This window comes from Cygnus atratus, chromosome 2 (genome assembly GCF_013377495.2).
Source record: "Cygnus atratus isolate AKBS03 ecotype Queensland, Australia chromosome 2, CAtr_DNAZoo_HiC_assembly, whole genome shotgun sequence".
Taxonomy (NCBI): domain Eukaryota; kingdom Metazoa; phylum Chordata; class Aves; order Anseriformes; family Anatidae; genus Cygnus; species Cygnus atratus.
In genome coordinates this window covers 6,767,476-6,784,753 of record NC_066363.1, presented here as the reverse complement: position 1 = coordinate 6,784,753, position 17,278 = coordinate 6,767,476, and the positions used below count along the sequence as shown (strand labels likewise).

At 40.5% G+C, this 17,278-nt stretch overlaps 2 protein-coding genes across 3 annotated transcripts in view; one reads left to right on the top strand and one right to left on the bottom strand.

Annotated features, from left to right (window-relative positions):
• Positions 1–344: 344 nt before the first annotated feature.
• C2H9orf152 (chromosome 2 C9orf152 homolog) lies at positions 345–5,671 on the bottom strand. The gene is made up of 2 exons (XM_035554393.1): positions 5,443–5,671; positions 345–1,315 (listed from the first exon to the last, which is right to left on the bottom strand). Exons 1-2 carry the CDS (start codon positions 5,669–5,671, stop codon positions 744–746), a joined length of 801 nt encoding a protein of 266 aa, XP_035410286.1. The 3' UTR covers positions 345–743.
• A 10,993-nt stretch (positions 5,672–16,664) lies between these two features.
• XYLB (xylulokinase) overlaps positions 16,665–17,278 on the top strand; it is an 82,216-nt gene continuing 81,602 nt past the window's right edge. For both annotated transcript variants that reach the window (XM_035554438.2, XM_035554437.2), the window contains exon 1: positions 16,665–16,789. In XM_035554438.2, coding sequence (XP_035410331.1) covers positions 16,745–16,789 — 45 coding nt within the window. In that variant the 5' untranslated portion in view covers positions 16,665–16,744. The remainder of the gene's footprint in view (positions 16,790–17,278) is intronic.

Genomic DNA, 17,278 nt, shown 5'->3' with positions numbered 1-17,278 from the left:
GCAGAAAGGTGCGTTATATTTCTGGTAAGGAAGGTACGTTGCTATAGGGTATTGGGAAATTAAATAACTATTTCAGAGTTTTGTTTTTTTTTTAATGAAATTCTGGGGTGGAATGGAACCAGCAGTATGTTTTTATAGGATTTATATGTAGGGAACAGGTGCCATTTACTATATCCCATTAAAACAACAATAGAAATGAGCAAAGGTTTTATTCATTGAATTTAAAAATACATTGGAAAGTATCATGAATATCTTTTCAACATTCCAAAAGGAAAGATAATTATCAAATCATGTTTACTGTATGAATCACCTTCAATACTGCTTCATTACTTATTTGTCTAGTCAAATTGTACCACATTGAAATTTAGCCAAGTTGCTTCATTAGCAGTTTTGCTAATCTTTGCTCTAGCTCTTTCAGGTATTTCAAATGCTGTTGTGATAAAATTTTAGTTTCTAAAACAAGTAACCTGAAAATAGAGAAGGAAACAAACAAACAGAAGATTGCTCCTATATCTGGAATAGCAGCCAAAGTGAGTTTCTGTTGCAGTCCAGGATCTTCGTTACAAAATCTCACTTTACATTGGGCTGTAAAGCAACAGATTACTTAGAGAAGATCTTCCTTGAGTAATACAAGTATTAGGCTTTCAGGAGGTTGATCAGGGCAACTAGGAAGACTGTTTTGCTGTTTTAAGTTTAACTCTTTTTTTTTTTTTTGACTAAATTTTAGGTGTTACTGAAGATCTTCATCGTGAGACATACAACCCAAGCCTCCTTGCTGCTTCGGAAATTCTGGGTGCTTTCTTATTGGGGAAAGGGTAAAAGTCTAGTTTGTGGCAAGCTGGCGTGCATTTTGTAGAGGAAATGTATTGCTGCATCCAAACTGCCGAAGCGGCTGATTTCAGAGGAGGCTTTTGGCAGCTTTCTGAAACGTTGCTGCCGTTCTCTTTGCTGAAACCATTCGACATGCTCGAACTTCCCAGCTGACTGAGCACGGATAGTTCACTCGCACCTTCTAATTCCTGGTGCTGCAGTGGGCCGTTTTCCTTTGAAATCAGTCTCCGGTTGTCAAAACTGCACGGTCCGTTCCTGCAGCGGGAAGGATCCCAGGGAACTTCTTGACAAGGGGCTTGTGCCAGGCGGTGAATTCCCAGGTGAGTGCGCCATGGTGAGTTGTCTTGCACGTTGCCATTGCTGGTCACCTCCAGCCTGACCTTTCTGATGGGAACATGTTCTGTAAATGACTTCGATTTTCTAACTTTTTTATTAATTAAAACAGTGCTGACCATCGATTCTGGGAGAACAGATTCCTGTGCACCTGCAAGAGAATTGCATATATGCAATTTATTATTGTGGCAGAAATTCAGGGTCTAATTTCTGTAGCATACACTACTCTGTTAAAGCTCTTCAGCTGCGTTTATCAGTACTCTTTCCATCTTTGACTGAGAGTAGTACAAGTTCGTTTGATGCCAGATTACGGAGTAGAAGTATTTCACGTTCAGTTTTGAGGACATAAATGCTACGATAGGATCGGTCAAAAGATAATGGAGATTTATCAAGTCAATATTGATCTAAGCACTACTCTAAGACTCATTAACAGCACAGATTGAGAATTGACTTTTAGTAATTAACTGCTTGTAAGCAAAAATTCTTAAGGTGAACAGGGGCTTGCTCAGTGTGTTGATAGGTACTGTGATGTGAGAGAGAAAAATGTTTAATTTGATACTGCTTGAGGCTTGTATTCACAACCTAAAAATAATCTGAAATTTTCTTCTTTTTCTGAACAAGGGATTATTAGCACATAGGTGTGTATTTTATTCTTTAATTACATTGTTTTCCATCTCTATGGCTTAATTTCTCATGCAGTATGAAAGTTACTGTTAGAAATGTATAAGATATTAAGGATAGAAATGCTAATGCTACCTTAATTACATGCAGCAGCCATCAGATTCCTGAACATGACTGGCCTGTGCCTTGAAAATGAATAGAAGCTGAACTATTATACTAAAGATAAGCAAACAGCACTGTTGTCATTGTAAGTGCTAATGAAATACACTTCAGTTACTATAAATATAGTTTAAAGTAGGAGTAGGAGTAAGAGAATGCTGACCTTATTCACAGGGTTGAGTTACAGGAACTGTGTCAGTTGCAAAATGAATTATAAAGCATATTGAAGTGAAAAAAGCAGAGTGGTGATTGTATTTTGAAACAGGAGAGCTGAAGAGCTGTTCAAAAGAATTGTCACCTTGAATTTGAAACGAAGCTAGTTTGAATAGGATCTTGCCTTAAAAAATGCATGCGCACACAAAAAACCTTATAGCTGCCTTTCATACCGTTTTACAAGGACCTATTTGAAGATGTCAGACCCAGTTGATATACTGGCAGTAAATGGCCCTGTACAACAGGGCTTCAGCTGAGGAGGGGCTTCCGTCACTGTCTTTGGCTCCCACTGCTCAAGCAGTGACATTGGCACAGTTTCATAGAATTTTTTCTGCTCCCTCAGCTGGCCGAGTAAGGTTGATCCGATACGAGCTGCTTTGGTGGCTCTTGGCAGTGAGAACCACGTGAGCCCACGTCTTCCCTTCTCCTGCAGTGCCACCAGGAGAGAAGAGATGAAAGGACACGCAGAGTAGAGGTATGGATGTGTCTCTGCACATGTCTATACCGTGAAATATGCTCACAGAATTTCCTAGGGTGAAACCATTCTTAGAGATAAGATCACACAGTGTTCTCTGGTGGAACAGTGAGAATCAATGTTACAACTGGACTTTTCCCAGGAAATAAAGCTCAGCTTGGGGGCTGCAAAAAGTTCACTTGCAAAGGAGATCCTTCTAAAGTCTGCAGAAGAGCACAGTGTAGCACCAACCTACAAAGCTGGGTTTGTTCTTCACATGTGAGAGAAAAGGCGAGAGAAAGGAGGAATGGAGAGACTGAAGGGATGCAGCTTTGCCCATTTTTAGTGGATATAACTACACTCTTGGATGAACTGGCATTGATAGGCAACATCAGGTTTTATCTCAAACCATTTGAACTGGTCATTGGAAGAATTCCAGGCTGGCTCGAGCTGATCAGAGAGTTCAGGGTAATGCATCAGTCCAAGTCAAATAGCCTGAACTGGTTTTCGGTTCAGGTTTGATTTGATTCCTTGGCTACAGGAGTGGCACACAAAATTGAGCAATGAGCTCTGATAGGAATGTTGCAGTTCTCTGTTGAATTAACAAACATTCAGCACTCTGAACTTCTAAAGAAAGCTTGAATCAGATCTTTGGTCATTTGAAAAGACGGATTATTTTTTAAATTGCACATAATAGCCTTGTTGCAGGGTTGTCTACCTTGTGGCCTTTTCCATGTGCTGTCATCATAGGTGCTTTTACGGTTGTGAAGTAACAAAAGTTGATCTTGCTTCAAGTTAGCTTGGGAAATTCTTGGAGGAGATTTCTGCAGCCAGAGGCCCAATGTTTACTCTGTTGCCACTGCGTGCTCTGAATGCTATTTTAATTCCTACAGTAAACACTGCTTTTCTGCTTCGCAGCCAATGAATAATGAATGCACTGCTGTATCATCCCCTACCTGGGGAGTTTCGAGTCTTGTCAGCTTTTTTTTCTCAAATAATCAGGAACAGGCAGAAGTGTGAATGTGGCTGTGTGTTTTGGGGAAGGAACAGAAGAAAGTTGTTTTCAGGTGGCATATCAGTTAGTAACTCACATTACTTCTGAACAGCTCTGTGCAAGCTTGTAACCGAAGGAGCAGAGGGCAATATGCTGCCTCGATGTGTGCTGTTTGTTGCTGCTTGACATGCTCTTGGAAACCGATGCATGTAACAGCTTCAAAGTGCTGGGCTATGTAATAGGTTTTTCCAAATTCCAAACCATAGGAATGTTTAAGATTACCTTTCAGGACACAGAGAACTCAGCATAACAACAACAACAATCAGCTGCTTCTAACAGCAACATTAATCCTTTCCTCATGGCTTGCTTAAAAGTTCAACGCAGAGGGTTGTGTTTTTGTGAATGTTTTGAGTTATGTGTATATACATGAAAACATGTATGTGAACTTCTAAATTTTAAACTTCCTAGAAACCGTACAGCCCTGCTTTATCTTTCTTTAATCTTCTATTGCTGTACTGGAAAAAAAAAATTAAAAAAATTGGCTACATTCGTTATATCTGAAGTTTCGTCTGAATTTCACCTAAATACAGACCTCTGCTTCCTTTCTTTGCCTGGTTTATGTTGTTGCAATAGTTGACTAGATGGCCTGTTCTGTCCTCAAGTTAGTTGCCTTCTCATACCTGATAAAAATAACCCTGTATATTCATATCCTTTTCTTCCTCACAGAGGCTTAAATTCTTTTAACATTACAATTTCTAGACATTTGAATGAAATGGTACTGAAGAAGTTAATCTGTTTTATGGCTCATTATGTGTTTTTTTTTTCAATTGTTTTGATGATACGGTCTGGCCGCAAAAATCAAGAACTGCTGAAAAATGTAGAGGAAAATGTAAAGAATGAAATAGCCTAAGTTCTGCATTTGTTGAGCTAAATACTTATATTGGAGGTGAAGGAAGCAGGTTTTGCATATTATTATTACATTCATTCATTATTACATAATATTACATTCAAAGACAACTTCATTAATGGACTTAGTATTCTCAATATCACTTTAACTTAGAAATTGAATGAAAATATATCAGAGCAATATTGTAAGGAGTAGTCTAACTGAAAACTTCAAAGTAGTTAAATGTTTGTTTTGTAAAAGCTGTCTGACATAGCAGGTAGATGATTGATACTTCATTACTTTTTAAAACATATTTTCTGAGCTATGTGCAGTGAAAATGCTTTCAAAAACCTTTTCTTCAAAAAGGTTTTTTTCTTCTTTTCAAAAACCTTTTCTTCAAAGACTGTATCTTAGTTACCCACTATGACTTAGTGGATTTTTTTTTTAAATCAAAAGCCCAGCTTATGGCTGATATTTGGTATTGCTTCTTGTAGTCTTGTAAAAGGTATTTCCCTACGTAGGTAAAGAAGAAGAGAAAAAGAGAGAGAAGCCCAGCATTGATTGTTCTGACGGAAGCATTCAAGAGAGCAGAAATGTTGCCGAGTACATTGCACAAAGAAACTGATGATAGATGTGAAGTACGTGGCTCCTGTAAGAGTAAGCATCAGTATTAAGAACTTTACTTTCCTGACTTAAAATCTGTAAAACCTTATGCCAAATACGTTCATCTGTTTCACATTCATGTTAGTGTTTCACTGCTGTGAAACTAACTTAGTTTAAGACTGCCTTTTAGTGAAATGAATTAAAAAAAAACAAACAACGAAATGACAGAGAAGGAATTCACTTTGTACCTCTCTTGAAGATGAGCATGAAAAGAACAAAGTTATTCAATATTTAAAGTAAAAGTTTTTACATCTACATTTACATCGTTTCCTATAAATCTAAGCATACCTGTTTTAAATATAATAATGTGTGACTGCAGCTTTTGCTTCTGTTTTATATGGTCATACTGCTCCTCAAGTAAGCTTACATCCATCTTGGTTGGCTGCTTATCACGATCTGAAGCTTGTTGCTCTGAGGTATGAGTCACTGAAAAAATACCAGTTATGTATTTGTAAGCCTTCACCATCTGTTCCCACAAGGAAGAAAAACTCATGCAAAAGCAGGCCACTTCCTTCATTGTGCTGGCAGAAAAAGCAAATCAAATATGAAGCATCTGAAATCTTCCTAAATGAAGAGGTAACTCTCTTCTGAGTATGGTGATTTCTTTCAGAAGTTGTGCTGTCTTCTCTGAAGTCGTGGATTTCCGTCAGCTTGTTCTTGTGCAGCGTGTCTTAAGCTCCTGCATACAGAGTTCATGATTATAACCGGATAGTTGGATTTAATGTTGACTTAAGGTTGTGAGCGCGTGAGGCTTTGCCAAAAAAAACAGTGAAATACAAAACCTCATTGAACACAGTCAGGTGCAAAGAGGGCCGGATAATACTGGTTTATGTAGTAATGTTAATTCTTAAAGGGGTGCTGTCGTGGTGACCTGCCCATGACAGTAATTCCATCAGGCAAAAAAATCTTTCTTCAGGTTTCTTTCTGTATTTTGAGCCTTTTTCCCCTCTACTCTCCCTTCCTTAATTTTCATCCAGCTTCATTCTTGTTGCAGCTTCTTTGGGCAACAGGATGGGGACTGGACTGAGAACCTTAATAACAACCTTGTTCTTATTGCTCCCTTTTCAGAATGTGTTTGAAGTATTCCCTGGTGCAAAGCCAAAACAGCGTGTGCCAACAACACTTGAAACTGGGAAGCCAGAGATAGGAATGCTTCCCTTGCACTCATTCAGTTTTTCTGCATTTCTATAAAATGAAATAAGCTGCAGAAATAATTTCTTTACTGAGAGCTGAATAAACTCTTCAAACACATGGTGAGCCACATTTTAAAAATTCTTACATGTTACAGTATTATCTAATAATTATATTAAAAAAGTGCATGGCTTTTGATCAGGTCAGTTAAAGTTTGAGACTGTCTGAAGTATCAGCTGTAAGTTTCTGTCCCTGAAATAGGTCCACTTGATGCTGTTACAAGAGTCCAAGAGAGTCGCATGGGAGAAAATAATGCTGTTAAACAGCAGTGTCAATATAATTGTTCAGCTGCTAGGTTCCTTGCAATGAGAAACATTACACAAAAACAGTGTGAAAGGGCAGTGTGTGGAAGGAATGCCTGTGTGCCGTATTTTTCCAGTTACTGGCAGAAATTATGCTCTCGTTTGCATTATAAATGATTGACTGAATCGGGCTCGAAATCTACAGATCTGAGGAACCTGTCTGGAAGTTGTGTGTTTACAGGTGACAAAGCTCTGGCTACAGAGTTATGTGCGTAGAGTTCTGGTACGGCTCAACACACTCATGTGTAAATCTGCTTTAATTCACTTATTAATTGCTTCTGCCTTCCCAAAGGGCTTGTGTCTTGCGAATCACGTTCCCTACCTCAGCTGCAGTCTTGTTCTACCCTTGTGTCCTGGTTTTAGCTAGGATAGAGTTAATTTTCCTCCTAGTAGCTGGTAGGGTGCTATGTTTTGGATTAGGATGAGAAGAGCGCTGATAACATGCTGATGTTTTAATTGTTGCAGAGCAGTGCTTACACCAAGCCAAGGACTTTTCAGCTTCTCGCTCTGTCCTGCCAGCGAGCAGGCTGGGGGTGCAGCAGGAGCTGGGAGGGGACAGACCCAGGACAGCTGACCCAAACTGGCCAAAGGGGTATTCCATGCCATCTGACGTCATGCTGAACAATATATAGGGGTGGCTAGCCGGGGTGGGGGGCCGGCTGCTCGGGGATAGGCTGGGCATCGGTCAACGGGTGTGAGCAATTGCATTGTGCATCACTTGTTTTGCACATATTATTATTATTATTATTATTATTATTATATTTTCTGTCCTAATAAACTGTCTCTATCTCAACCCACAGGCCTCAGTTTTTCTCGTTTCTCTCCCCCATCCCGGAGAGGGAGGGGGGAGGGTGAGCGAACGGCTGTGTGGTGTTTAGCTGCCGGCCGGGTTAAAACCACAACACCTTGCCAGGGAAACAAAAGTAAGCACAATACTTTGTCAAACACTGTGGATACTCCTCAGGTTAGCTTCTCTCTCTTGACCCTTGAAAAATCATGTGTTGTGTTAAGAGATGTTCTGATGTTTCATGGCTCTGGTATATCTGCGTGGATATCCTGCCTTCAGCAGTGACAAACACCCTGACAAAGTACCTCTGTCGCCTTGTTTTTTCAGTCTTCTGACTTGGTGGCACATGGAGTCCCCCTTTGGACCTTCAGGCAGTTGGTTCCTTACATTGGGGCAGGAGATTTAATTAACCCCGTTACAGTTTGAGCTGGTACTCGATACAAACATTATTAATGGTCATAAAAGTTACCCAAGCTTTTTAAAATTCCAGGCACAGTGTTTGACTCACTGCCCTCCTAAGAAAGTGACTTGTACAAACCGAGTGTGTGTTGCAGACAGAATTACTGCGGTAGCATCCTTTGATGTGACATGTAGGCTCTGTCTTAAAAGACAGACATTTAACTTCTCATTAGAAGAGCATGTAAAGTGTGAGTTTGTATCTGATCAGAAAGTATTATGATTTTTAATCATTTGTACTATACCAGCACCTCAGGCTTGTGGAAGAGCCATCGCTCTTGGCTACACAAATGCATTATACAGGGCGGTCTCTTCCCAGGTTGCATGGGTAAACAGCAAAAATATAAATAGGGAATAGAAAACAGAAGCCCAGTGAAATTAAGCGAATGAGTCCAAGTGGCATAGTTAGATCAGTGGAACCAGGAATAGGACAAGTTTTGTGTTACGGAGCCAATCCCTTACACGTTGCAGTTGTTTCTTTTCAGGGGAAGCTTGTGAACATGGCATCTTGATTCGGTCTCAGGAGGTGTGCTCGTGTGTACATCTGTATTTGTGAGTCCGTACTTTGCTTGCTCTCAAGGTGTGTATGTGCATACATACGTGCGTGTGTTTTGTGAATAAGTTGCAGCCAGGATATGATTCATAAAATGAGGTGCAGGGCTAATTTGCAGAGGCTCACAAAGTAAATAGGGATGTGTTTTTGATGTATGGTGAGTTGATGTAACTAATCCTTGTTACACCACTGACATAAACTTGCAAACTGATTACCCATGGCTTCTTACGCCATAATGGAACAAATTCCTTCGTACCCCTAGCCTGTTTAAGTGCTGCTAATGAAAAGAAAAAAAAATCTTGTCACATACACACACAAAATTGAAATCATGACACTGGTTTAAATCAGTCATTCAGTCTTTAAACACTTGCATCTGCAGACCCCTGTACGCTTTAAAAATACGCAGCAGATGGCACTATTGGAGTGGTATGGCTGCAGGCTTGCCTTAGTCCTAAAATGTTAGAGGTCCAGATTTGGCTTGAAGGTTGCTGAGGAATAGAAGCAGTCGAGCCATTTCTTATCACTGGTAGATGTATTTCCTAACAGTACTACAGGTTTCGAAAACTTACTGCCATGATTAGGTTTCTGCACAAACTTGTCTGTCTCTAATTGAACAAACTCCTCTCAAAAACGTCATCTGAGTGATTTTAATTTGATTATCCACTGAAGTCTGAAGTGCTATATTTTCTCTTAAGTCTGTTCTTCCACCACACAATGGAAGCAATTTTTCATTTCCTTGAGGCAAAATAAATTTGAGAGTACTTCATAATCCAAAAGCAATGGCTTTTAGAACTTGAAGTAGATGCTACTGCCCTTGACCTTGGTTGCAAAATCTCATTTAAAAAGATGCAACTAATTTTATCTCAGGCTAATTAATTTGTGAGTGGTAAATTAATTTTTTATTAAAAAATGTTTGGGGGATCTTATAGGAATAATTGTTGATTTAAAGATAATTAAAAAATGCTCCTAACAGTTAACTGTGACTGAATGCACTTCCTGCAACACTGGATTTTCCTGCACACCTGGGACTGGAGGTATGTATGATTATTCACATTGTTCATGTGGAGAATTACAGGCATATGTCCTACACTGTTTGTGCAGGTTGTAAAGCTAGAATACAAATAGCTAGATTTTAACTGGCAGTGAGATGGAAAAAGTTACTATGATAATCCCCTTTCCGTAACTTTCTATATACTTTTTTTTTTTTTTACTCAAACATGGTATGTAAGTGTTAGAAACTGACTATTGTTAGAAAATTTAGGAACAAAAAAAAGGTAGAAACAAGGTGACTGCTATTATTTGTGCTCCAGACAATATTATCAGAATCAACAGTAATTATTTACTTTTTAATGATTTTTTTTTATAAGGACGTGTATTTCTCTTATTTGAAAGCATAACTTTAAAGCATGCTACAGTCTGGGATTGGTTAAGTAGTTTGAGCACAGGACTCTCTGATGATGCAAGACCTTTTTTTGGTGTTCTCTGTATGTCCATGCTAATGGGATGAAGGTGCCCATGATGCAAGTTTTCAGAATGATTTTGAGACGTTTCATCTGATCTGCTGACCCTTTATGTGCTTTTAGACATGAAGGGTTCAAGCGTATCAAAGGGAGAGCAGCCCAGCTGTCCTCAAGTCCCTCTGAAGGTTTGGTGAGCCCGGTTCTTAGGTAGTCCTTCCTCACCTTTCCTTGATAGGATTCTATTTTCCCCTGTTATCTCTTGGGGACTTTAGGTAAATATAATTACGTAATGTGTGTGTATTTAGGTGTATGCTTTCATCTGTACTCGGTGCTATGCAGTACCCTTTGCAGAACCACAGCGGGTTTTGTTCTTTGTTTTCTTTTTGTGGGTGGTAAATGCAGCCACGCTGAAATCACCGGGTTCACCTAAGTCAAATTCAGTTGTGCTGGTTGTGAGGAGTTAAATGCAGCAGATGTCCTGTATGTGCTGTTTTTTTTTTGTTGTTTGTTTGTTTGTTTGTCTGTTTTTGTGTCTGGCATAAGCAGCATTTAAAAACCCCTCTTCTTCCATCTTGACTCTGTTGGGGCTGAGGATTAAACAACTTTCCTTTAGATTGTTAACTGCTATGGAAAGTAAATTAAAATGCTGAACTTTGATCTGTTAGAGGGCTACTTACTCTGTTGGCTGCCTGCATCATTAGGACTAGACTTTCTCCCTCTGTATGAACAATCAGCATCCAAAACTTAGGGACAGGTTTTGGTGTTCATTTTGTAGTTTTGTTGTCCTTGCCCACTGAGCACTTCTGAGATGCCCGTTTAGAAGTGACAGTGTGCAGAGGCAAGTCAAAGAAGAAACTGAAGTTATTTATGATTTAGACTTTCTAAACAAATGAACCCTGACATCTTCCTTCACTGTTTACCTTCCTTCGTAGTTCTAGGTTTTCTTAAATTAGTACGAACAAGATGGTTATGTTCAGTCTGTTTTGACATCATAAATAGACCTTGAGAGGATTTTGGAAATTGAAGTTTCCTTGATTCTGCAGATGTCTTAAATTCGAGTTACTGATGAGCAGCGTTCACATTTGAGGTACTGCTATGTAAATGTCTTTTCTGTATCAGCTACTTCTCAACAGTGATTCCTATCCACAGAGTTATGATGGCTACAGCTCTGTGAGGTGACAGCAACCTGTGTTTATTTGTTCTTGCAACAGACATAACCATAGAGGAACTCAGGGAGAAGTTCTAATTTCAAGTAGGGCCTAAAAAGAATTGGATAAGCTATGTAAATTTTCTGCCTCAATTTTTTCCACCTGTAAACTATGTGATTTTGATTTATTTTTGATTGTAAAATGCTTTTTGATCCTTGCAGGGTAATGCTGAATAGTGTGAGGCTTGGCCCTTATTATTTTCCACTTAAGGCATTGTTTGAGTAGGAATGAATTGATCTTTGATTGTTTTCAATCAATAAAATGTACTTATCTGTAAGTGGAGTTTGATAAGAATCAAATGCAGCATAAAAGAACTGGCTAATCTCTTGTTAATGAAAAGTTTTATCTGGATGACAACATCTTGCTTTTGAGCTTTAGGACACAAACAACTTAAGAATTCATCTTCAAGGAAATCTGCAGGTGTGTAAGTTTTAATAAGCCTTGCAAATGACTCTAGTTAAGGTAGTTCTCTGAAGAGGATGGTTAAGTGCCACTGCTATTGTGAGAATGAATATGGACTTGAAATTGTACAGACAGGGGAGGAAAGTGTCCTAAAAATAAGTTGCTATTCAGAAACGTTCTTCACTTCACTTCCATGCAGAGATCTCATGAGGAGTTTGTACTGTGCTTCATAATCACTAGTAACCTAACTGAAGTCAATGAAATTACATCTGTAAAACTGGAGTATGTAAAACCAGAAACAATTTCACAGTGCCTGATTCAGTACCTCCCGAAGTCAACACCTTCTGTTGATTTCAGTAGAAGTGAAATTGGAGGATTTTATGTACTTGATTAAATACGAGCTGCAAATTGACCAAAACACATGAAACTGACAATATAACTGGGACTGTGCAGTTGAGCCATCATCTGAATTCTTTGCTTATATCTTTTGTTCCTGTACATTCATGTGCTGTTATATGAAATCCTGTGCCAATTCTTCACGAGAGGCTCCTCTTCATTAAAGCGCCTTAATTAGTTAATGCAGTCCAATGCCTAAGAGCTTGAATGGCATAGAATCACAGAATGGTTTGGGTTGGAAGGGTCCTTAAAGCCCATCTAATCCCACCCCCTGCCATGGGCAGGGCCCCCTCCCACCAGCCCAGGCTGCCCCCAGCCCCATCCAGCCTGGCCTTGGGCACTGCCAGGGATGGGGCAGCCACAGCGCCTCTGGGCAGCCTGGGCCAGGGCCTCACCACCCTCCCAGTAAAGAATTTCCTCCTAATTTCTAATCTAAACCTACATTTTTTTTTTAATTTAAAGCTGTTACCACTATCCTATCATAGAATCATAGGATAATTAAGGTTGGAAAAGACCTCCAAGATAATCTGGTCCAATAATCCCCCTACTACCAATATTACCCACTAAACCATGTCCTTAAGTACCATGTCCAACCTTTCCTTAAACACTCCCAGGGAATCTACACCCCCTGACCAGGAGTCCCTCCCCAGCTCTCCTGCAGCCCCTTTTAGGCCCTGGCAGGCCGCTGTGAGGTCTCCCCGGAGCCTTCTCCTCTCCGGGCTGAACAACCCCAACTCCCTCAGCCTGGCTCCACAGCAGAGGTGCTCCAGCCTCTGAGCATCCTCGTGGCCTCCTCTGGACTCACCCCAACAGGTCCCTGTCCTTCTGGTGCTGGGGGCCCAGAGCTGAACGCGGCACCAGGTGCATGTCAATATGCACATAAGGAACTAAATTATCTGTTAAGATTGTGGAATGATTACACCTAAATAAGGTATGTTTTCAGTCTCAATGTAACAACTGTGTCTCAGTAACTGGTTTGGGCTTCCTCTAGTGGAACTCGTACATAAGGTTTTTGCTAGATCTTTGTTTTACAGATTTTCACCCATTCACAGGACAATCAGTAAAATTAAAGTAGGTAACAGCTGTCTAGATACATTGCTTTTAAACATCAAGTATTTATTCTTAGAGTGAATAATGAGACTCTCCACAGCATTTGGAGGTATGATCAAATAAAATGGTTACCACAAAATCAAGTGCAAAAGTAACTTCCAGAAAAAAAGTGCATATTTACAGAAAGGAAAACATTTTAAATGCTACAGAGCCATCTCATTAGAAAGAACAGCAACTTTGTATTTAATTTATGGTACTGTGGTATGCTGTGTTATCAGTACTTGGTTGAACATTGCTGGAGATTGTGTGATAACAGAGTACCAGTGGTGCTAAGCAGAAAAGGGATGACCTTTAGAGAATTATTATTGTTCAGATATCTTTCAAGTAGGTAGGTCTAGTGCTCATGCTGAGGTTTTTGTTTAGGTGTTGTTTTATTGTTGTGTTATGTGGAGCTTAACGTTGTAAACATCTCCCACTTAATTAGCAGCATTGCATGTGACTGTCAGATTACTTGGCAAATACACAGGAATTTATCTGACCCAGCTTAGTATGTTTAATGTTTCTGAGGCTAATTAAAGACCCAGGAGAATTCTTACTGGGAAAAGGATAACCGTGCCAGCAAGCCTAACAGTGCCAGGTCTAACGTGGGCTGCCTTCGTATTGCATGTGCATAACTGATGGCTGTGCAATGATTCTTAGCTGTCTTCTTGTTTCTGCTGTGCCAGCCTCTGTTGATGTACAAATGTGGACTATCAGTTTGGGACTTGAGAATATTTGGCTGCCCTACTACATAAAATAGCTAGGTAGAAGCCCCAGATCTGCTGGAAGCAGAAGGATCGGTCTCTTTGTAGCTGTTCATGGACTTCTCGTACCTTTGTAGGAAGGTACAAGTATTTTATATGGCCTGCATAAATCAGGATAGCTGGACTACAGTCAGTATGGTAATCCTAACTTATATCAAACAAAGGTCTGGTCTAGCTGTTCCCTAGTTTGTTGGCACATCTAAGATGATGTGATGATATCAAAGCATGGTAATTAGACTGGCACTGTTTTTGAAAGAGTTCACTGCTCTAATTTGTATGATTTCTTTGTTACCTGCACACCTGTGCAAAGCTGAAGGGTGCAGTTAAATCTAAGTTTTTATATCAGGGTAAAACCGGGATCAGAGGCAGAGTTTGAAACAAAGTGAGAATAAAAAGTGAAAACTCCTTATATGTAGGATTATGCAATACAGTTAAAATAATTTGTTTTGCAATGAATTGAAATGAGCGTGGGGTTGAAGTTAACTTGACAGTCAGGAAGAAAAAAACAAACACATCAATTAGCTTAACAGTTATAGCTTACTAAAAGATCCAATGGCCTAGCGGAGCGTAAAGGTATTGCTTCTCTGTCAGGTCTGTGCGTAACTGCAGAAACCGGTTGATAGGAAAAGGGGAAGAAACTCGCTTTTCCCTTTACCCTGCTCTATGTGTCCTGTGTGATTAATCTGTGCTTTGCCTCAAGCTGTTAATCTGTGATCGTGACATTTCAATTATAAATGGCATTCTGTCCATCCCCTCTGGAAATTTTAGATTTGTCAGTGCTAAAACATCAATGGTACGTGAATGCAACTTCACTGGTAACTGTACAGTTAAGCTTTGTTTGCTTTCAAAAAACAATTTTAGAGGTTATGGTAGTAACTGTCAGCATGAGCTTTAATGCAGAAAGAACAACAGCAATGCAAATTTTCTGCACACAAAGTACTACATTTGAGAGAATTTGACTTGATGGAAGGATGTGCAACAGAGTGACAGGATGAGACAACGATTCTCTAAACTTCCCTATTTTCTTTAGAAAAACCTAAGGAGTAAAAGTTACATTAACTTTCCCATTCTGTCCTTGAGTGGATTCTACCAAACTTGCACTGTTGTTCCAGTTTAAGGAGATCTGATAACACGTGGATTGTTATCCCAATCCCATAACTCTTCCGTGCTGTTTAAAATGAAGTATTTCGTGCAGCAATCTGTCCATTGAATGATCTCATTGCCGAATAATATAATGGATTCTTACATCCCCACAGGATTGCTTTACGTATTTATAAACTATTGTTTCCTTTTGCATAACTACCATCTCCTTCTATTATCTTTTCAAAAGTTGCACAGCTGTCTCTTTCTGAAGTCACTTATTGTTTTTATGGCTTTCTTCAGGACCGACTTCAATTTCTCTTACTTTTTGCGAGTAGTTGTACTTTGAAAACTGCAGCACTTCAAGCCTTCAAATTCCATATCTGTTACTTATTTATCGGAAATATGCAGTAAGTTAAAGGGCAAAGCAAGCTTCTCCTCCCTGGCTCACCCGTCACATTCTGCATTAATGGAAAAGCCTGGGTGTGTTACTTGATCCTTTCTCTTCTGGTAGGAGTTATACTAAGGAAACAGTTCTTGGTAACATTTTAAAAACTGTATTTTCTTCACAGTCTCTTCTTGCTTAAATGAGACCTTTGTCCGGGACAGGTCCATCCAGCATGAACTCCTTCGGGGCAGGGAAAAACCACCAATACCAGACACCTGAAGCCATCTGATTTAAGGAAGTCAAACTACAAACTGGGTGACAATTCTACATGCCTTTGTTTTCAAGTGGACTGTTAGTGCTTTCTTCATTCGAACATTTCCTGATTGCAAACTGTTTAGATATATTTGCAGGATTAAACTCTGAAGTGTTGGACAACACCACTGTATGCATTTGAAGGGATCCCCACACTATAAATGTTTCCCAGACAACTTTAAATTAAACTCTTATTTAAAGATTTTATGATTCCATGTCTTTGGGAGTTCTAATACAGGCACTGTCAACACAGAGTATTCAAAGGTGACGTGATGGAGTAGGATTTGTTTAAAAGTCAGTATATTAGAATGGTGGCTGCATTATAGATTTAAATCGTATTATTTTTTTAAAGGTTTTTCTTTGCAATAATAACTAGAAACCTTGAAGCATAAGCTTAAGGAGTTGGGCCTTTGAGAAATCATTGGGAATATTTACAGAATGTTCAAAATGTTCAGTATACGACAAAATGTAGTAATGTTCTATAGTTTGAAGGGCATTTCATGTTAAATATTTGTACTCTTAAAACAGTTTAGGATCCTGGGCATGCAAAACCTCGTTAAGGCTCTGCTGAGATACAGCCTGGACTGCAGAATGGGAGTATTTCTTAGATAAGCCCTCCTTTGATTAGGCAACGCCTCTGTCACGTTGCTATAGGAGAAAATGCAAAATCCTAAAACCAAGCAGAATTTTGTGTGTTTTTACACAAACCCAGGGTGCGATACTACACCAAGACCCGTACACATGATATGTTAAAATTCAGTGGATTGCTTCGGGCTGTGGGGTAGATTTGCCCTGTTCGTTGTGCCTCAGATTAGGCCGATCGCTGTGCGACTGCTTCGGCTTTTTCTCCTCCAGACACCGGCAGTTCAGCCGGCTGAACACCGGCGTTCAGCTGAGCCGTGGAGCTGAGCAAAGCCGAGCGAGCTGCCATGGGATCAGCTCCGGAGAGCCTCTTCCCCAGCCGCAACTCTCTCACAAACCCCTTCGCGCTGGAGAGGGACGAGGGGGCTGCTCCTCCTCGCCCAGCTCCTTTAACCCGCCCGCCCGCAGGCCCTTCCCCACCCACGGCACCACAGCGGGGCCGGGCCGGCGGCTCCTTTCCGGGGGAAGGGCCCTGAGAAGCCGGGGGAGGGCTCCGGGAAGCCGGGGGAAGGGCCCCGAGCTGCCGGCCCTGTGAGGGCTTCCCCGCCGCCGGCCGCGACATGGCCGCACCCTGCTTCCTGGGCTGGGATTTCAGCACGCAGCAGGTACCGCGGCCTCTTCCCTCCCCTCCTCGGGCATAAATCACTTAGTTACAGCTGTGCTGAAGTTTGGGAGCTTGACAAGACATATCGAGGTTACCCATGTTAGGCTGATCAAGTGTTTCTGAACGGGGTGCACCGCAAGCAGAAAGCCAATTAAGCTGCAGTGGGTCAGAGCCGTTTTTAAGCTAGCTCCGTGCACCGGCTTGGTAATGAGTTGTGCTAGTGCATAAATGAGGCCCTACATTAGTATGGCTAAAATTGAAGTAGCCCGCCCCCAAATGGGGATGGTTTTATTATTTGAATACAGCTCCTTTGAGTTGACTTGCTCTTTGTAGGTTTTTTCAGTCTGTTCCTTTAGCAGCAGTTTGCACTGTCCCTTGTTAAAATGCGTGCAGGATGTGAACGACGTTCTTGCTTTTCTTTGAGGCTGTTAATGCTTCTCTTCTGCGCCAGGTGACTTTGAGAAAAGCTAGTTTGTGGTACTCTTCTAGT